The 21,173-nt window shown below is 35.6% G+C and overlaps 1 protein-coding gene across 8 annotated transcripts; it reads right to left on the reverse strand.

Annotated features, from left to right (window-relative positions):
- Window positions 1–6,307: 6,307 nt before the first annotated feature.
- Window positions 6,308–14,464, reverse strand: LOC107764351 (uncharacterized). Of its 8 annotated transcripts, XM_075219609.1 has the most exons (8): window positions 12,735–14,463; window positions 12,457–12,626; window positions 11,133–11,169; window positions 10,915–11,040; window positions 8,672–8,934; window positions 7,482–7,603; window positions 6,912–7,386; window positions 6,308–6,570 (listed from the first exon to the last, which is right to left on the reverse strand). In XM_075219609.1, the coding sequence occupies exons 1-4, from the start codon at window positions 14,220–14,222 to the stop codon at window positions 10,984–10,986; spliced, it is 1,752 nt and encodes a 583-aa protein (XP_075075710.1). In that variant the 5' UTR covers window positions 14,223–14,463; the 3' UTR covers window positions 6,308–6,570; window positions 6,912–7,386; window positions 7,482–7,603; window positions 8,672–8,934; window positions 10,915–10,983. The 8 variants fall into 8 exon arrangements, with proteins under 8 accessions (XP_075075710.1, XP_075075711.1, XP_075075718.1 ...); XM_075219610.1 differs by lacking the exon at window positions 8,672–8,934 and having other exon boundaries at window positions 12,735–14,464; XM_075219617.1 differs by lacking the exon at window positions 12,735–14,463 and having other exon boundaries at window positions 8,663–8,934; window positions 12,457–12,728.
- Between the last annotated feature and the right edge of the window lie 6,709 nt (window positions 14,465–21,173).

Genomic DNA, 21,173 nt, shown 5'->3' on the forward strand with positions numbered 1-21,173 from the left:
ATAAAAAAAAAAATAACAAAAAATAGTAAAAACAGTAAATAAAATTAGATTATCAAGAGAAAAAGAATATAAAAAAAGAAGTTAAATGAAATTAGAAAAGGAACAAGAAATAAAGAAAATAAAACAAAAAGGAGTTAAATGGTATTAGAAAAAGAACAAGAAATAAAGAAAAAAATAAAAAGAAAAAAATAAAGGTGTCAAAATTGAGTGTGAAATAAGTTATGGTAAAAATAACAATAATACGATTTGAGCAACAATAAATGAATAGAAAAAGAGAAAAAACAAAAAAAATGTCACGAGCCTAATTCTGGATCCGGTCGTGATGGCGCCTATCGTGAAGACAAGGCCAGCTGACACACTTCCAATTCATTTTAAGCAATTATAATGATAAATATTAAAACTTTAACATAATAAAATCCCAAAATAAGGTGAATACTACAGTTGCGGAATAGACATAGCCCGACATCGGGGTGTCACCAGTCATGAGCATCTATAATAATACTACTAGTCTGAAAGAGTGTACTCAACTATTACATAACTAAAAAAGAAGAGAATACGATAGAGGGAGAAGCATTAGGCTGCGAACGCCGACCAGCTGCCTAGTGTAACTCCGAATCTGCTGGAAGCTCTCAACCCTCGCAAGCAGGTCTTGAAACGCCTGAATCTGCACACGAGGTGCAGGGAGTAAAGTGAGTACTCCAACTTAGTAAGTAATAATAATAAATACAGACTGAGCAATAAGAAATCACGTAAAGGCACATCAACAGGCTATAAAGAAGCAGTAAAGGCCAGTAAAAGCAATGAAACAGTGAAAATATGTAGTCACTTAAGTTCAATTTAAGCCTCTTAAAATTTGCCTTTTTCAAACAGTTAAGCAAGTAGAATACAAGCAACTAGAAAAGGTAAACACATAAAGAACCGCCCCTCGGGCACAATACCAATAGAATCAGTCCCTCGGGCAACACATGGAATAATACCAGCCCCTCGGACTCTATCTCATATCACAATGGATACCCACGCACACTGGGGGTGTGCAGACTCCTAGAGGGACCCCTTACGGCCCAAGCGCAGTATTAAGCCATCTCCTGGCATAATCACATAAGCTCTCGACCTCATATCAACAAGCCACCTCGTGGCGTACAAATCTCAAGCCCTCGGCCTCTTAATCATAATCAATGTTTCCTCACAACCTAGGCCCTCAGCCTTACTCAGTCAGAATCTCACAAGCCACTCGGGCAACAGTAAAACATGATGCTCAGCCCAAAATATCATTTTGAGTGTTAAAGTAGAGCAATCGTGGTTGAGTTATGAAAACAGTAGAATATAGCATGACTGAGTACAAGTATAAAGTCAAAACAGTGAGAAAATATCAGTAAAAATCCCCTAAGGGTCCAAATAGTTGGCACGAGGCCCAAATATGGCATTCAACCCAAAACATGATCATAGCAAATAGTTTCAATTAAATACACGATAAAACAGTCATTCGGGATGGACTAAGTCACAATCCCCAATGGTGTCCGACCCCACGCTCGTCATCTAGCATGTGCGTCACCTCAATATAGCACCACGATGTGCAATCCAGGGTTTCATACCCTCAGGACAACATTTAAAATTATTACTCACCTCAATCCGATCCAAACTCTAGCCCGTGACGCCTTTGCCCCTCGAATCAGCCTCAACTCACGTCAAATCTGTCCAAAATTAGAATCACAACTTCAAAATACGCTAATGGAACGAAGTCCATGCAAAAAAAAAAATCAATTCACAACACAAATCCAGAAATTACCAAAACCCGACCCCCGAGCCCACGTCTCGGAATTCAATAAAATTTACATTAATAGATTCCTTATCTCCCCACAAGTTCATACATATCAAAAGTCCTAAAATTCGACCACAAATGGCTCCTCAAATCCTCAAGTCTAGGTCTCCAATACCAAGCCCTAGTTTCCCCAACTTTAACCCTTAATCTCCACTAATACCATGATTAACCAATGGAAATATGATCATAAACTCAAGTAATGAAGCTTAGAGAACTTACCCAGCTGATTCTCTTTGATTTTCCCTTGAATTCACTGCCCTAGCTCGCTTCCCGACTTCAAAAACGAAGAACTTAGCAAAACTTTCGCAAAGGAAACATTATATACTTTCTGGCCCAGGGATTCCGCACCTCCGGCCCCTTAACCGTTTCTGCGGTACTGCTTTTACGGTCCATGAATCGCTTTTACGGTTTTTACTTAAGCCATGCAGCCTCCGCATCTACTATGCCTAACCCGCACCTGCGCCATCGCAGGTGCGGTTCTTCAACCGCTTCTACTGTTCCTGACAACCTTCCACTTGGCCGCATCTGCGGCTCCCTTTTTCTTTTCTGTGAGACCGCACATACAGTCCCCTGGCCACAGGTGCGGTTATGACAGCAAATGGCACATCTTCAACTGCCAAAACCAACTTCCAAACTTTCCGCCAACCATCCGTAATCACCCTGAGGCCCCTGGGACCTCAACCAAAAGCACACCACCATTCAAACTTGTACCAATTTTCAAAATACCTTAAACAACATCGAATCACCCAAAACACATCGGATTCAAGCCTAAGCTTCCAAAATCTTCCGAATTACGCTTTTGATCAAAACCTCTACCAAACCACGTCTGAATGACCTGAAATTTTGCCCACAAATCCCAAATGACACAACGGAACTACTGCAACTCCCGAAATTCCATTCTGACCCTTATATCAAAATCTCACCTCCCAAAGCTATCCGAACACTCGGAACTCACATCCGAGCCCTCTAACACATAATTCAACATCCATATGACTTTTCCAACTTAAGCTTCCTTAAAAAAGACTAAGTGTCTCAAACCTCACCAACACCTTTCCAAACCCGAGCCAACCAACCCAATCACACCTAGAACCGATAGACAAAGTAATAAGAAGCAGAAATAGGGGAAACGAAGCGGTAACTCATGAGACAACTGGCCGGGTCATCACAAAAAAATAAGAAGAAAACGAGAAAAAAGAAAAAGATAAAAGAAAGAAAAAAAGAAAAGAAGCATAGAAATAAAAAAGAATTGGAGAAAAAAAAAAGAGAAAATTCCCCACAAAAAACTACTATAGGTAGGAAATGTAATTAGTTTGGGTAAAAAATAAATGAGTAGGTAAGGGTAAATAGTTTTATTTTTGTGGGTAACTGTACCATTCACCTCTAAAAGAACCATTTGATTAGTTATTCTAGATGTCAAAAGTTTAAATATTGGATTGAGAAATGCAAACTCATTCGTCAAAGAGCCCATGCAGGATTTGTTCGGAACTATTGGAATGATTCAGTTACCATTTGATTCTACCGAGAGATCTTAACAATGAATACTGATATGGAACAGATGCGGAAATAGAGCCCCTACCTTCTCTTCTCATGAAAGAAGCGGGAAGGAAAGGTTGGTTCAACATTTTCTGGGAGTAATTCCCCCTTTCTCTCTCCCCCAAGGACTCAGTCTCTCGGGTATCTATCAACATATAGACATCTTGCCTATGTCGCTGCATGGAGTGATCTTCTTCAATCTCCGAGTTCGAAGGGTAGAACAAGGGAAGGTCAAGGCTTTCCTCTCATTACTCTTTCCATGGCAAAGTCAGCATCTTAGCCCGAAGAGCAAGGATTTCTTCCTCTGTGTCTGGTGCCCAGGGATATGTTTAAACATATCAAGGTTGTTTAAATTATCAGCTCGATTAGCAACTGCCTTTAAAGAAACAGCAGTAGCTTCATACATCCTTGAAAATACTGTGGAAGCAGGGATATCACTCAACTTTGTATCCAATGCAACATCATTTTTCAATGCAACATCAGTAGATTGAACAAATGGTGGTTTTCCAATTATTTCACGCGCAGCTGTAGTATCTCGATCATTCTGTAGTTGGCCCTTAACAATAGCTGGTCGTGGACCATCAGTCAATACAGACTGAGTTGTTGCAATATTCTGCTTATTTACATCAGCTCCTTGATGATAAACAAGGGAATTATTTTCAAAATTGTTATCTGGATCCACACTTTTGCCTTCTAAAACCTGTTGCATCTTTCTTGCATTCAACAATTGCCTTAAATCCCCTTGATATTGTTCTACAGGACCTTGATCAATTGGTTCTTGAAAAACTTCTACATCTTCAATCTCATCATTTTTGTGTGCCCTTTTCGATATATATCGACATGTTTTCTCATCGTGGCCCTGATGTTTACAGCAATTACAATACAAAGGTAGATTATCATACACAATTTCCTGAAAAACTTCAACAATTTTTCCAGAATTTTTATCCAAACTTTGGATTCTCACTCGCTTGGGATGCTTGTTCATCAGGTCAAAAATTACCTTCACTCTCGCTGTGCTTGGTCTGGATTCAATTTGTGTCGCTTTATCAATGGCTATAGGTTTTCCAGCAGCATAAGCAATTGATAGCAACGAATGCATATCAAATAACTCCGGCGACAGATTCGGCAACGAAATCCAAACTACTGCCATTGTAGTTTCTTTGTTTGGATTAAATCCAATTGTCCATGGAAAGACTCTATACTGGTGTTCTTTGCCATTCCATGATAGGTAATTTACTGCACGAGCTAAGGCTTGTACATAATCTTCATTTTGATCGAACCTTAACAGAATTTGCCTTGGTGCGAGTGAACCTACGAGGCATCGACCTTTTGTTCCTAGATGTTTGGGCAGTAAATTTCTTAGCTCTTTGAGATCTGGTGCACCTGAAGATAGTTTAAAAACAACAGATTGGTGTAACCCCTCCTCCATTGCAAATTCACGCCTTTCTTATGGTAAAACAAACAGTTGGTTCGCCATGTACATATTGAATCGATTTCAACACTGTTTTTGTTGCAATTTGTGTTGGTGATTTGGTTTGGATCTGAGCAGCATATGTTGGTTTAATAGATGACTCTCCCAGCATATACTTGTCGATTTACAATTATTATTTTTTATTTTTCTTCTTTTTTGGAAGCAAAGAATGTTGCGACGCTTTCCCCTCTTAAAGAAAATCTCACCCAAGGTGTATATATCTATATGCTTTTTTATTTATCTAATTCTACTTAAGTAGGAGTATCGCTTGGATACCTCTTTATGGATGAACTTCAAAGGGCTGTCGCTCTATTTCTTCATGCACAGGGCAGGGGGTGTCTGGATCTGAAGGAAACCTGGGGGGTAGTAGTGGAGGCCCCGGTTGGCCGTCCTTCGGTGTAGGCCTATTTGCGGATAATAATAATTATTCAAATGACGAAGAGTTCGCCCAGCCAAACCCCCAAAATGCACCCCCTAATGCAGTGGAGGCAGTCCTTCCAGAATTGGATCTTCCAGAACCGGATATGGATTCTGTAAGGGGTGTCATCAAGCAGAGGTTACTTGTGCACCTCTTGGGGTAGAAGAATTTCTTGATTTCCGATCACGAAATAGACCTAATTGTAAATCTGAAGAACCCAAATAGAATGGGCGAACTAGACCCTGACCCTTTTTGGACTAGCCATCGAAGGAGATTCATTCGGGACTACATACTACCGCCCGTGGGCGGGGAGTGTAGAATAAAAGTTTTACAGCAAAAATTAGACTTCTTATTGGGGGAAAGTCTAAGCAGCTCCTTCATCTATAAGCAACTTATGAGAGAGAAAACTCGTTCTTTATGGATGCTCCATTTCGAGGCCCTAGATAGAGATGAATCATATGTGGTTGGTCTGTTCCGATCGATCCGGAGGGACGGGGAGGGTAGTGCGCTGGTGATGGTACCTAGTGGATGGATCTCTGCACCACTTTCTTTCTATTCTATAACGGAGGGTCCACGTTAAAATGGGCTCACAAACTACTTCAGGGCTGGAGTGAAGAGCTACAAAAGCACGTGTCAGGAACTTTCAAAAAAAGGACCGAAAACTACATAGGGTTTGAGACTCGCTTCCTTGAAAAGAGGGAGAGGGGTTATGTAGGCAGTAGCCGTTCAAGAAATGTAGCGGTTGCTCAATCAAAGTCGGTCAATAAGATAGATCCGGATCCTAGTGCTTCCAAGAATACTAGTAGGATTAGCTTGGGCTCTGTCCAGGCCCAACGTGAACAAAGTTATACTTTCTTGTTATATAGTATTATATTACCTTGTCAACATAAGGGTAACATTGAGTGGGTATATTTTTTTAAATTTTAGGTCTTGATAGTAAATTTTTCTATTTGAGAGTAACTATGTTAGTAGTAAGCTAAGCTTGCATATTATTTTGTAGGGTATGCGGCTACGGTTTCACTCTTGGATTAGAATTATTATCAAACGCTTTGGAGTTTTGGAGGTATGATGAGAACATAAATGTATTTATAAAGGGAGCTACCTGGATTTACCAGAATATTCAAAGAGTGAGTTTGCGTGGCTAATTATACAAAATGTGAAACATTGTACTACAGTATACATTTCATGAAAATCTGCGTACTTATTTACACAAAATGTGGAAGATTGTACTGCGGTAACCGCCACCACCAAAATCTGCTTTGAATGCAAGTATTACAATTGCTGTAGGCTATCAAAAAACATTGAGGCGGCCTTTGTTGCACTTCAAATCTGATGAAGCATCCGTATGAACAACAAATTGAGAGTTAGTGTAAAAGAGTAGTTGAGAATATGTAATTTGGACTAAGAATTGTAAAGAGACTGTAAATAGATTTCACTTTGAATTGTTCCAAATTTTCGAAATTGTTCAGAAAAGTTAAAACAGTTTTGAAACTTTTAAACATTGTTATGCATTTTTTACCCGACAAAACTTTTATTATATATGAATTTACTCTTTGTGTGTGCGGTTGTTTATTAGGTGCATGTTTTCTGATTTTGTTCTTAAACACAAAGTAACTTAGTTAAAAGTTGTTAAGGAACAAAGTATGGGCTATCAAGTATCAATTTCTAACCTTCATTATTTTTGCAGAGGACTCGCTGATTGTACGTTTGGTTTCTTGCTTAGGTCTGCATCTTTGCGTCGACGGATTGCGATCTACTTCTTCAGAAGTGATGGATTCTACCTTTCTTTTACTTCCCTCGCCAATAGTAGCTGATGTTGAAAATTGTGCCAAGTCGAAAACAATCTGTTTTTGCATGTAAGATAAGATGACAAAGGTACCAGGTAGTTTATAATCAGCGCCCTCTTTTGGGTATGTAGGTACTTAAGAGTCTCTCACTACCAACCAGCTGACATCATCTGGTTGGGTCTTGCCGGTATCAAAAACGAGGAAGAAACAACCAAATGGAAACAGCAACTAACTATGGCTCTTGGCCCAAACAACGTCCTAGGCGTAGGGGAGATCAGTGTTCAGAGTAGTGATTTTTGTAAAAGAATTTTGAACAGCTTGTCTAGCACCTGATATGCTCAACAGATAACAATTATCTCTGTCGAAAAAAGTTTATCACAGAATGAGTAAAGTGAAGAATTTAAATCAATTTCGAGCGACTCAAAATGAATCTAGAGTTTTCAGTATATGCACCTCCACAATGGTAGTTTTAAATTGCATAATTTTTATTTTGGGCTGCTACAGCAGAATTGTCGTTGACAGGTTGTCACTGGTGGTTCCCAATTGAATGGAAAATAGTTGCATGTCAAAAGAACCTGCATAAATCATCACTATACATATCAAATGAGAAAACACAGATCAATGGTGCTATCTTTCGGTCATCTACGTTATCCATAGGTTGCAGTGAATCAAGCGGAAAGAGAGGAAGCATAATGATTAGCTGAAAACAACTATTCTGGAAGCATTTTTAAATAAATGCACATGAGTAAGAAGAGTGTGGTTGTGCAGTAGAATGATTATTACACATTGAAGGAAGGTGTTTGAATGCATTGGTTTCAAGATTTCACAACAATCTAGGAAACGGTTTTTCCTGTGTGAAAAAATGGAACTTCATGGAATTAAAGATGAAAGCCCGCTATTTGACTAACATACTCCCTTTTGATCTTTGCTACCTGCATATCAAAGTTGGGACTCACATAGACTCCAGATCTGAAAACAGAACACTTACCTTACACTATCTCATCAGAGCTCTCACTCACTATTTTTGCTCTATATTTACATACTCTATAAGCAAAGCTTAGCTCCTTCTTTCTTCTACCTTTGTTTTATTATGACTTATCACTATACTAAATTTGGAGGACGCTCCACTTCGCTCTTCTATCGTCTATCTAAGCTTACAAATCATGTATCTGAAGTAATAAAATTTTTAAACTGCTTTGTCTGCTAAGAATAAAACTCAGAAAGAGTAAGAACAGAGAGAGAGAGTGAAACACAACTATTTTTTCATCCTAGCCTAAGCTTATTTCATTCAGGAAATGCTAGAGGATTTTGGTATAAGGCTTTTATCTATAAAATCATGATTATCCCATGTTTTAATAGTAATAAAAATCACTTTATAGTTGCCAATATTCCTTTTCTAATGAAGATGAGTAGAATTCGAGGATTAAGAGATGCAGGATCATCATGCCAAACAAACAAAGCTGTATTGTTAAATTAAACTTGATGAAATTGTTTTTATAGTAAATTTCCACCAAGATTAAACCTTAATGGTATGGGTGCAGCTATTAATGCAGTACATTTTATAGCAGAGAAGTCTCGTAGCTACGTCGGAAGAAGCAATCTAAATTTGCCCCAACAAAAGGAAAATAACTCACCTGACCTACCCTTTTGTTATCTGCAACAGAGATTATACACTGAAGAAGGCCCTTTGAAGCCACATCAACACCAGAAGACACACTATCACTTTTTCCATTTGTTCGATTTTCAGCAGAATTATCTTCCTCCTTGTTGTCGCTGTCTTCTTTGCATCCTTTGGTGTTAGTATCCTCTTTGAAGCCAATGTCAATTGATTCAGGGACCCTAAAATCATCACTATTGGCCAATGCAGGAGTTTCAGGCACAAAACTTGAGAAACAGTCCTTGGCATCTAAAGGTTGTGATAGCATTGACATCGGAACAGAAAGTCAGCTTCCTACGAATTTGATATGAGCAAATTTGATGTGTGAAATTTAAGGGCGAAAGATGAACTGGAATCCTTAATTTGTGGTCTAGTTTCAGGGCATATATAAGGTTTTAAATTTCACTTCCACTACTCAGATTCCTGAAGACAATAGTAAGCAATACTTTATAGTATGTAGAAGAGCATAACTTAGATGAAGAAAATGAGATATTATCTGAATCTCTCCAAACCTGTGAAACAACTTCTAAAGTTATATTACTAATCTTAGAAATGATATTCAGTAACAATCTACAACCGTTAAAACGTTGAAAGCTCCTAGTAACTAACGCTAAATTCAAGAAGTAGAAAGCAAAAATCTCTTCAGAGTCAATACTCTAACGCAATGGTTTCCGAGTATAATCAAATCGTATGATAACACAACAAAAACTGCGTAGCTTATATTTACGTCATTGTGATTGGTGAAATCATGGACCATCCATTTCTGTTAAACGTTGAATTAGATTCATTAATAGATTAATAAACCCACAAGGAGAATACTGGGAAAAGGACAGTATGGATATGTCTATTTTGGAATTTTCAGTAACTGTTGCATCATCAATTAGTCTCATCAAATGTTTCAGCAAGAGCTGCTCCCTGACAGGCTTCTACCAACCAATGGCTTCCTTTCTGGACTTTGTTTACTGTCAAGTATCAACTTGGTTGGCTAATTACTCCAATAACTAAATTGATCAAAGGCTTAGCTACCACTTACTACAGAAGTATTGTGAGGAACCATACACATTGATAGTACACATGCAAATGCAAGCTTGCTACTACCAACACTTTCCATCCCAAACTCTAACCAGATGATTCCAGCATTGGATTGTGAATCTCTATAACCTACACCGAGCAAAAATTGACTCGAGCTTCTCAAACTAATTGTAGATGGTTAACTCATATGTTCGAAGGTTAAAACTTAAGTCATCACTGCTTAACAAATTTAGATGTCACATGTTCCCAAGTGGACCTACTCTTTCACCTTATCGCATATCTAGAACTTTTACTAAGTTGATTATGTCTTCAGTTTAGCTATAATTCTATGCATACTCTGCATCCACATGCTTGTTTCATCCTAAGGGTCAGAACGAAAGAACAATAAAGCTGCAGAGGTTTCCAGGTCCATTATTAAGTGGTAATGGTATCTAGACAAGCACCTTCATTACCATAGTAGGCGGCCAATTAAAAGTAGTCATTTTCACTTCCATTGCACTTTAAATGAACAAATAAAATGTGTCTCCTCTTTAACCATTTTAAACTTTAAATGGAGGGTTTCATTTATTTAAACATAGTATTAGAGCCAATGTTATTAAAGGCGAAAAGCGCAAAAAAGCTCTAAGGTCCGTTGGGGCTTTAAGCGCAAAGCGCAAATAAAGCGTGAGATTTAATGGAAAAGGCGCAACGGGAGAAAAAGTAAGTCCAAGACTAATCATTATAAGCATGAATAACGAATATTATATGGACAAAGAAATTGAAAAAAAAAAATCGCAATAAAGTAAAATATCAATTGTTTAAGGTCGCCTTTTCAAGATTACACTCATTGGCAAGGAAAAGTATGTCTTAGAGCTTTGATGCGACGTTAAAGCGCCCACAAAGCGAGGCGAAGCGCTCAACGTGTTTTGAGCCTCGCTTCAGGGCTTAAGCGCGCTTAAAGCGCTCCTTTGACAACACTGATTAGAGCAGACAAATATCTTTAGTTTGCATCCTTCCGCCACTCATTAACAAATATTTTCATGTATTTGGTCCAAGTAAAAGAATGAGAACCCACGTGAAGAGGCGTATAACAGACCTAAAAAAAATATTAAGTATCCCCACGGAGTAACAAATTTATATTTTCTTTCGACAAATTTAAGTTGGAAGAAAGGGGAAAAGCGTAAAGTTGCGAAAATAATAAGGGGAAACGGATCATACCCGGAAGTTCAAGTACCTTATTTGGACTTTGGATATCTCCTTGTGAAGCTACATTATCATCAATGCCACTCAAAACCGGGGATTCATATGTATAACTTGAGAATCTATTTCCAATATGAGGAGGCTCTATTTTAAACAAAAAAGGAGAAAAAAATACCCCGATAAGAAAAACAAGGGACGGACACTTCTAGATGACTTTTTGGAGAAATTGTGCATACCTGAAGGAATCGACAGTGAGTCCGCAGAATGCAAGACCTGCGATTCAGAAGTTACTCATTCAAATAGAAGTTACCGCTTCACTTTTTTAACACAAAAAAAAAAGTGTGTCGTTTCAGTTCACTGCTAGGCCCAAAAGAGAAAACGGCTATGGCGTCGTTTGAAATTGGCTGGCCGAATTCCTAACGTTTGCTGCCTTATTGACCACCTAGCTATCCTACTGGGCTTAGGAGAAGAGCGGAAGGATAGAGGAATCCAGAAACGGTGGGATATTTCAGAGGCTCTAGAGTTTTAATAGGAGAGAGCGAGAGCGGAACACATGGCTGCCAAGCAGGCATGTTGATGAAACAGGCTGCTCAAGCTCGTCAAGTGTCGCTTCTAATATAAGAGAAATATTCATCCTTCAATAAAAAAGTATGTCACATGAAATTGATATGTCTCAAGATAGACCAGGAGAAAAGGTTAGAGAGACAAAATTTCAAATAGATTTGATGACGTTGCAGAACTTATAATCTCCTTTACAAGCCAACCGTAAGATGAAAAGGCACCAAAGAACTTTCTGACTGCAGTTTATGCCATAGCAATTGTCAATACACCTGCTAATCCATTGTGCCTGAAAATGTTACACACTACAGGTAGTAAAACAACCTTCTCATTCAAGCTTCCATCTTACTCGATCTATACGACTGACTTTAGGCATAAAGTGAACAGGTTAACATCACGAAGTAGTTAACCTCTACTATCAGTCCATCTCCACTTCCCATTCTCCACAAAATCGCTCGCTATAATAGAGGCTGAGGCTTGAGCGAATAAGTTCATCAAAGGAGGTGCTGTTTTCATCCTTTTTTGATGGCCAAGTCACTAGCACAGAATGAATAAAACCAAGAAACATTATTTTCTTAACGCAAGTTCCCCACAGCTGAGGTAGGTACAAATACAGTGTCGCCAGGGTATAAGACTTACCTGGAAGAGGGTGGCATAGTAAAGTTTGGGTGGGGAAAACCATATCTTGTCCGACTACATTGTACAATTCAAAACTTGTGATCACCTCTCACACGGATTAGATGACCAAATCTTATCACAACTTACAATTATCATTTAGGATGTGAACTAAGAGTTGTTGAAGATGTTAATTCCTGTGGTCTAAGTAATTTGACAACTGCAGAATGCAGAAAAACAAGCTATTCTGGAAATAGAGAATATCAGATAATAACATAATAATGATAGGAATGTGCAGTACTCAAGAGCTAAAGCAAACTTTTAGCAACATGACGGGGAATATACATCTTAGGATATCTGAGTAGTACCAGAGAAACTTCCTATCACCTTGATTTTAAGCTTTTCCTTGAAACTTTCATCCATTTGAGTGGAACTTTATCACCTATTGAGCAAGAGGTCACATGCAATTCGTCAGGAGGCAAAAGAGATGTTTCTCCTATCACCTTGATTTCAAACTTTTCCTTGAAATTTTCGTCCCCTTGGTGGAACCTTATCACCTATTGAAAAAAAAAAGTTCACAAGCAATTCTTCAGGACGCGAAAGAGATGCATTAGCAAATCTGCCCTGAATATGCCTGTGACGACACACAATTTATTTCAGCTTACGCTGTTAGGGTGTTGGGATCCCAAGCTTGATGGAAGCAAATGTATAGGTGGTGATATGTCATGGGTAACACTGGCTGATCCTAACTTTTTGGAATGGCTACTTTGCATGACCAATAACATTTTTCCAAGCATTTCCCTAAGGACTGGTGATATCATGTCACATCGAGTCAAAATATCAAGTGAACCAATAATTCCCTTTTTAACAATCGTAGAAAGAGCCGTTGACACCCCATTGGAGATAATCTCCTTCCTCTCAATATCATAGTTGTCAACCACAATTAGCAGGAACTCAAGAAGAGTATGGGTGACTTCAATATACTTAGGTATAGAGTTCACCATTAAAAGAATTGCAGGTTCAATGTTCATTACATTATCAGTGGTTTCATCAAAGAAAAGCCAATCATAAAACAATGCAAGCTTTACATTTGCTTCGATATAACTCTTCCTGCACGACTTCAATAGCCAACCAATCACAGCCCATCTGGGTAAGATGTCCGGTTGCGTAATTTCACTGGATGGACGAACTGAACAGCATATAAACCTAACAATGTCAGTTAAAATGGTTTCTCTCTCGGGTACTCCAAGGAACTTCTTAGCAAACCAAACCTGGTACCTCTTTTGACTACCCAACCTGACATGTGTAAGCAAAAACCTCAATTTGGTTTCCATTTCAGGAGTTACTCGAAGCAAAAAGTACAAACTTGAAGTTCTTATGCGGTAAATTTGTGAGATATCTTCAAATCCGTCCGCCCTAAACTGTCTCGGATTCAATAACAAGTCTTTCCATATGGATTTAAACTCAGGTATATGAACCAAGTCTTGCAAAAGCCTAATTAAGTCCCTCCCTATCTTCAAACACAAAGGAAAGTGTTCCCTCAAAAGTCGAACACAGAATTCAACCTCCATTCTCTTCAATGCGTCTACCATTGGAGTACTTGGTACCCTATAATGATCGGCCAATAATCGAAGGAACACATACAACCCCTTATTCAAAACCAATGGTTCTTCCTCTAATAAACAATCCCAATTGGCTAAAAACAAGGTAACCATCTCCAAACACAACCACAAATTGCCCTCCCTAAAATCTCCACCAACAATTTGCCTTAAAATAACCACTAGCAATTTATCAAAACCTATAGCCAATACATTCAACATCTCTTTAGTAACCCATATAAGCTGAATTTTCACTGAGTCAAGCAACTTTGGATACAATTCATCAACAATATTGACAAGAATACAAGTAAAGAAACCATACCCATCAGTAATAATTGCATGCAGGTGCTTAATATGAACTTTAGCCAAATGGGATTGGGATAAAATGCCAAAGATTAAAGCTTTATTAATTTTTGAGTATTCCTCTTGTGTTAGGACTTTTAAGGAAAATGGGGGGTTTAGTTGGGGTTTACGAAGCTCAAAAGCTTCTCTAAGAGACACTTCAATTGGGTTTTCAGCTTCATGGATTCCTCTTTGAATAAGCTTTAAAGCCATTTATCAAGCACAACAGATGCTAGAAGAATCACCAAAAAGTTTACCTTGAACTCAATTTTTTCAGAGACCAACTTATGCTTGAGCTTCGCTGGAAAATTACCACCGGCGGGGAGGAAGCGGAGGTTGTAGGTACGGCAACTTGCCGCTGGTTTGCTCCCTTTTGTTTTACCCTTTTGTTTCTCTTTTTCTCGCTTTCATTTCTTATTAATCTGTTTTAAAAAATATTTTGAACATTCACTAGATTGACCAACCCTGGCCGAAAAGTTTTCTGTTTGAGACTATTTGGGCGTAATTATACAGAACAAAGGTTATTTTTCAAAAAAAATTATTTTTTTATTTGTAACACATATATATTGTTTATCACTTTATCCTCTTTCAATTTTATTTTAAATATATGAAGAACACTTATAAAAAATAATTTTGTGTTTCACTAGCTTTGTTTTTTTCACTAGTTTTTTTTTTTAATCTGTTAAACTTATCTGTGGATATATATATATATATATATATATATATATATATATATATATATATATATATATATATTAAAATTTACAAATGGGGATATTACAGCCAAATCTTTTGTTGATATTTGAAGTTAGACATCTTCAAGTAATACAGCTTGAGGAAACATAAATATTACATTATAAGATATACATTTAGCTTTCAGAATAGAGAACTACGTTTCAGCTTTTTTTTTAAAAAGACGTCTCAGTTAAAAAGATAAACTTTATAGCGAGCGAAAAATCCTTTCTTAGACTTGATTTTAAAATTGATTACATCCATTTTACCTTTCTATTTTGAATCTTAAATACTTGAAGGCAATGTTAAAGCTTGAGTAATTAGTATAGATATTTATTATAAAAAATACTTTCTAAACTCATATTTATCCTTTTGTTATTTGGAAAATGAAACAAATAATAAAATTTTATATTATATTCACATGAGTTGGACATACCGATTACTATTTTCGATTCATTATCAATTTATAATTATTAAATATATATTTAAATATCTAATAATAAATAGATTCTAATATTTCTTATACACCATAAATTTGTCACAAGTTAAAGCTTATTAACTAGCGTATTTCACTTTAGTTGTTAGTCTCATTTCATGTATCATTGCCTTTAATTACAGATGAGTTTTAGTATTTGATAAATCCAGTGCTAATTTTAGAAGCTTATTCATGCCCCTTGGTACGGTCTCCACTCTCCACAAACTGTATCCATAACTAGTGAATTTGTCGCGCTTCGCGCGGTTATTTTGTAAAAGGTATTAATCATGAATTAATGAGATAATATTTTTTAAAAGTGAATTGAGGTAGAAGAAAGAAAAAACATGAGAATTATTGGTCTCACCTATAAATATCATGTTAATGTCTATTGAAATTATAGTAACAATAATATAGGCAAGTAAAATTACATCTTTTTTGTTATAAAATTTGATAAAACTCAATTGCTCATCGTACATCATTATTGTTTTACTTTTCATACTCCTAAAATTTTACCAAATGTGCTTTGAAAAAGATTTGAAAGTCTTCTCGTTTTAGGAGAAGATAAATTAAAAAGAAAAATATTTTCTACTAATTTTAGAACTCTATTAAAGGTTTTTAGAGATTTTATAACCCTTTTTAAATATTTTCCTATTATAGTAGGTATATTTAGTTATATTTCTTAAAAAGTATGTTCGTGTTCTATATTTTCATAAGTATTTGAGTAAAGGATACTTTGGTATGCATTTAGTATTTATTTGATTGTATTCTTAGAAGATCAATTTCTTAAACATATATGTATAAAAGACGTGATTTATATTTCTTTTATTATAGAGTGAGAGTTTTATTTCCAATTTTCCCTTCTTTATTTTCTTCCCCCCCCCCCCCACCCCCACTCCCCACGTTTCTTCTTTCCCTTTCCCCCTTCTTTTCTTACTCATTTCTTCCTTCTCTTTGATTTTCTCGTTCTTATTGGACCTCTTTGTTATTGTACTCCAGATATTTAACATTTGTTATTCCTTCTAAAATAATCAAATTTATTCTTCTTTTTCCTCCTGCTTTTTCCTCTTGCTAATTTTCGAAAAAAATCTGAAAAATACATTTTTTTTTCCTCAAATAGATTTTGCTTTCCATTTTATTCTCTCTTCATTATTTCATATATAGTCATCTTTGCTCCCATCAATTTTCGCCAATAAGTACCTCCTTTTTTTCAATTGTTGAACTCAGTATGTAAAAAATATTGTGAATCAGAATCCGTGAGTTAAAAAATGTGACACTATATCTTAACACAAACAAATAAAAATTTGTTAGATAAGTATTATACAAATAGTAAATTTCTTTTTATAAATTACACTATCAATTACGACTATGAATAGGTATAAGAGAACAGAATATGCGTGATACGATGTACATCATGCACTAAAAAGAAAGAGAAACGTTTCTGCACAAAGGCACAACCAAATTGATCAGAATTCATAACAATGGAAATGTTCAAATAAAAATAGCCCTAAACACCGCCTTGCTTAAAATTTATTTATAGAGGCAAATACTTCACCCAGTATTTGAAAACTAAAGGAGAAAGAGAAGGAAAAAGGGGAGGGAGTAGGAGATAGTTGAACAATTGTTTTTGTACTTAAAACCTTATATATAGTTTAAGTGTAAATAAGAGAATTAATAAAAGCAAAACATACAACCATAAAATTAAATGACCTTCATTTCTTTTTCGCATAAAATTAAATTTGTAGACGAAAATTTTATTTTGATCAACCAACACTTCAGGCAAAAGATAATGATACATCAGTTATCATTCTCATAATAGACTTAAACTCCTCTAAATCACAATTATTCCAGAAAATGCACATTAGACAACGATTTAACAATATCCTTAGAAATTATGAAATAAACTAAATGCAGCAACTAAGCACACTACTAATTATCAACTTGCAAAAAACACAAAACTAAAATCAATGAAATTTAAAAGGAGAAAGAAAACATTACAGGCAAAAAATAATACAACATCAATTACCACTCCTCATGATAGACTTAAACGTCTTCTGAATTGCAAGTGCAATTGCTCCAGGAAATACAATTTAGAAAATGGCTTAACATTATTGTCCTTGAAACAAATTAATCCAAATGCAACAACTACACACAACATTAATCAACCTGCAAAAAACACAAAAATAAAATCAATGAAAAAAAGAGGAGATAGAAAACATCATAATCTTATAATACATTAAGCACAATAATATTCTAATTTTTTGCAATTAAAGCAGGAAAAGGCTTCAAACATATTTCAAAATGACAATTATTTCCGACTAAGAATTAAGAAAAGTAACAGAAATAAAAAAATAAAGATGATTAGTAACAATAAACGTTACAAATTTTAACCTTTTCGACTAAAAAGGTCTAAAAGATACACACACAAAAAGAAGAAGAAAAAAGAACAACTCATAATTCTTCTGCAATAGAGAACGTAGGAAAGAAGAAGGGAAAACGATAAGAAATTAGGAAGGAAGAGGTGAAATTTTAGGAGAAGAAATAAATAGTAGTAGTAATGAGGAAAGATATAAATGAGTTTATTATGCTGGTAACGGCTGAAGACATGGGAGAAAGAAAAATGAAAGGACGTGATATTTGGATTTTTTAATTAAGCGACTGTTGGAATTTGTTAAAAAAGAATACTTCTTTTTTAAATAGCATATAAATAGGAAAAAAAAGGGATAAAACCCAATAAAGGAGAAAATAGATAAATAAGATCTTTGGCCAAAAAGAGGTGCAAGTCATCTCCTATTGTCCCAACTTTATATATATATTCATGGCCCTTTAAAAATCATCTGCAAACAACTCAGGAAATTAATCAAACAATTTATAAACATTCATAGAATGCTTTAGGTGTGTTTAATTTATTATCGTAATTGTGTATACGTCGCGTGACATAATTATGATACCCAAATAAATCAGAAGTATGCGTTCGCGCGACTTTGGCCAAACAATCTTAACAAATAATTAAGTGTTATTAATTGTGTACACATCTGCGTGACATACTTTTAACACTCAAACAAAACGGATACATATACACGTGATTTGTTTCCAATATAATTCCATAACTATCATATAAAGAAGTAATTTTAAAAGCGATAAAATATAAAATTCACATAGGTTCTAAAGATTGTAATAATTCGTTAATTAAGCCAAGTTATGATTGTAAAACGACCGTGCTAAAATTACAGAATTTGAAAGTATCTAATACCTTCTCTCGGGTTAATAGAATTTCTTACTCAGTCTTCTGTGTTTCACATACAGTAAACAGAGTCAAATTTTCCTTGAATTGGCATTTTAAAATAAATGGTGACTTGGAACACCATAAATAATTATTTCAAATGGCGACTGTTAAAAAATAAAATAAATAATCACATTTCAATAATGTCACTTAAAGTGAAAAAAATCTTTCCCCGTAAAAAGGAGGTATGATAGATTTATTTACACACTTTTTTTACCAGTTTAGGAGCCATTTTTAATAATAAATAACTAAAATTACAACAAATAGCAATACAAGTATAACAAAAATAATTGTGAAAATTAATATGAGTTGGAACGAATGTACCAAACGCTGACATAAATGTCGATGTTAATTGCAATTAGAGATAGAGAAAGATAGAGAGTTGGAGAGATATGAGAGTTTTTGAATGAAAATTGAAACAATGAAATAAGGTGTTTATAGTTTTAAAATAAGGCAAAATGTATTTGAACAAACTTAGGGGTTAAAAACAAAAATTAGGAGGTAAGGGGATGTTGGGGGCTAGGGAGGTAAAAATAAGGGAATTTTTCATAAAGCACCATCTTTTAAGTCTAATTAGTCATTTATAGATACTCTTTGTTATATTACGTGTTATAGATACCTTTTATGTTTTTATACAATGTATTTTATGTATTTAAGCTGTTGTATTCATTAATACACCCAAAAAAATAGGCGTAAAAACTGGAATTCCAGCTAAGTTTGACATGTATTTAGCTGTATTCAAGCGGCATTAACGTTAAATACAGAAGGTTAAACTGGTTAAAAACAGAAGGAAATCAAATCACATGATATTCTCCTAATTTAACTCCACGAACTAAGGAAATCAAATCACATGATATTCTCCTAATTTAACTCCACGAACTAAGGAAATCAAATCACATGATATTCTCCTAATTTAACTCAACGAACTAAAACGATCCCTCATTAATCTGTATTTGAAAGATACATAATAAAGATTATAGCTGAATAAAGAGAAATACATATGAATAATACAGCTGAGTAGAACTGTATACAATTGAATACAACAAAATACAACTTAATTCATCTGAATAAAACACTTGAATACAACAAAATACAACTGAATACAGCTGAATAAAACTCTTGAATGTAACAAAATACAACTAACTTCTGCTGAATAAAATAGTTAAATACAACTGATTAAAACTGAATACAAGAGAATACGCATAACTTTTTAATACATCTAAAATATATAAATTAATGCTACTGAATACATGTGAATACAACTGAAATATACATTCGAATACAACTGAATACAAATAGGCGATTTGGGCGATCTAGAGAGAGAAGCAGCCTGATGGCTTCGCCGGCCGGCGGCCAGCCATTAATTCCGGCAGGTCAGCCCCGTAACACATCTGCCCAACCTCCTACAACAACTACAAACAATCTCCAACCCTCAAATCCCACAAACGAAGCCATGAATTACGCAAAAACTGTGAACCCTACTTCAACGACCACTGCCAAGCAGAATCGAGCCGCTACAGTTGAACCAATTGCTCTTCGTCTATCAAAATCAACGAATTAAACTTACCTTAGGCGATTGTAATGGAGGAGAACTAGAGAATTTGGGTGGGAGGAGAGGTATGAATCGTGGGTTGAGGGAGAAAGAGTAAAGTGTATGCAAAAAGAGAGAGAACGTGGTTAGTCAATTTTACTGTGATTATGTGAGAGAAAAGACTAAAAAGGAGAGAGAAAAATATTATTTAGCATATATGGTGCCTTAAATGTAGGATGTAACTGTAATTAGATATTTGGCTATAAAGTATAAAAGGTATTTATAAGATGTAATATTTTAAAATGGTATTTATTTAAAATAAATAGGGTACTAAGGTTTTCTATAGGGTGTAAAAATTCCATTAACTGTTTTTGGCCGTTGTCAACGGTAATAAAGGCTGTTGGCTAATGGTACAAAAACAACCAGATTTTAAATATAAAAAAGTTTGGGTACCGGTACCGTACCTTAAGGGTATTTACGGTACGAGTATTAAGGTACTATTTCGTGTATCATACCTTTACCTATATCCTTCACCAAAACCCCTCACCCCTACCCCCAACTGGAGTGGTACGCTCCGGTATCGGTACTTAAGGGTACGGGTACCGATATTACCCTACCCTTAGACAACCTCAAGTCTAGTCCATTATCTATATCAGCCTACCAAGAGATAGATATATGGAGTATTATCAAATCATTTCTTATAGATATATAGCTGAGTAACAAATGCTAATTGCTTGCACTATTTTGTTTTAATCGAATGTGATTTATTTTATATTTTTTATTAAAAGAAAAAAGAGAAAGACCTAGAGGGTCGGGTCACAGAGTGGGTGGGTAAATGGTTTTAATTAGGGATGGCAATTGGGGTAGCGTAGAGCGGGCAGGGTAAACACTAAATGGGGTCGGACAGGGAAAGATTGAGATGGGTGGAGCAAAGCAGGACAGGGCAGGGCTAATTTTTTAATAAATTTAATAGGGAGAGCAGGGCAAGACGAACTTTATTTTGAAATATCCGAAAACTGCTCTATTTATCTATTTGACATTTTGATTGAATAATTTAACATCACATCTATCTCAACTTTTTTTTTACCCCCAACATTCGGAGTAACATATGAAGAATTTAACAAGCAACCTATATATTAGTATTTG

This window comes from Nicotiana tabacum, chromosome 8 (genome assembly GCF_000715075.1).
Source record: "Nicotiana tabacum cultivar K326 chromosome 8, ASM71507v2, whole genome shotgun sequence".
NCBI lineage: Eukaryota > Viridiplantae > Streptophyta > Magnoliopsida > Solanales > Solanaceae > Nicotiana > Nicotiana tabacum.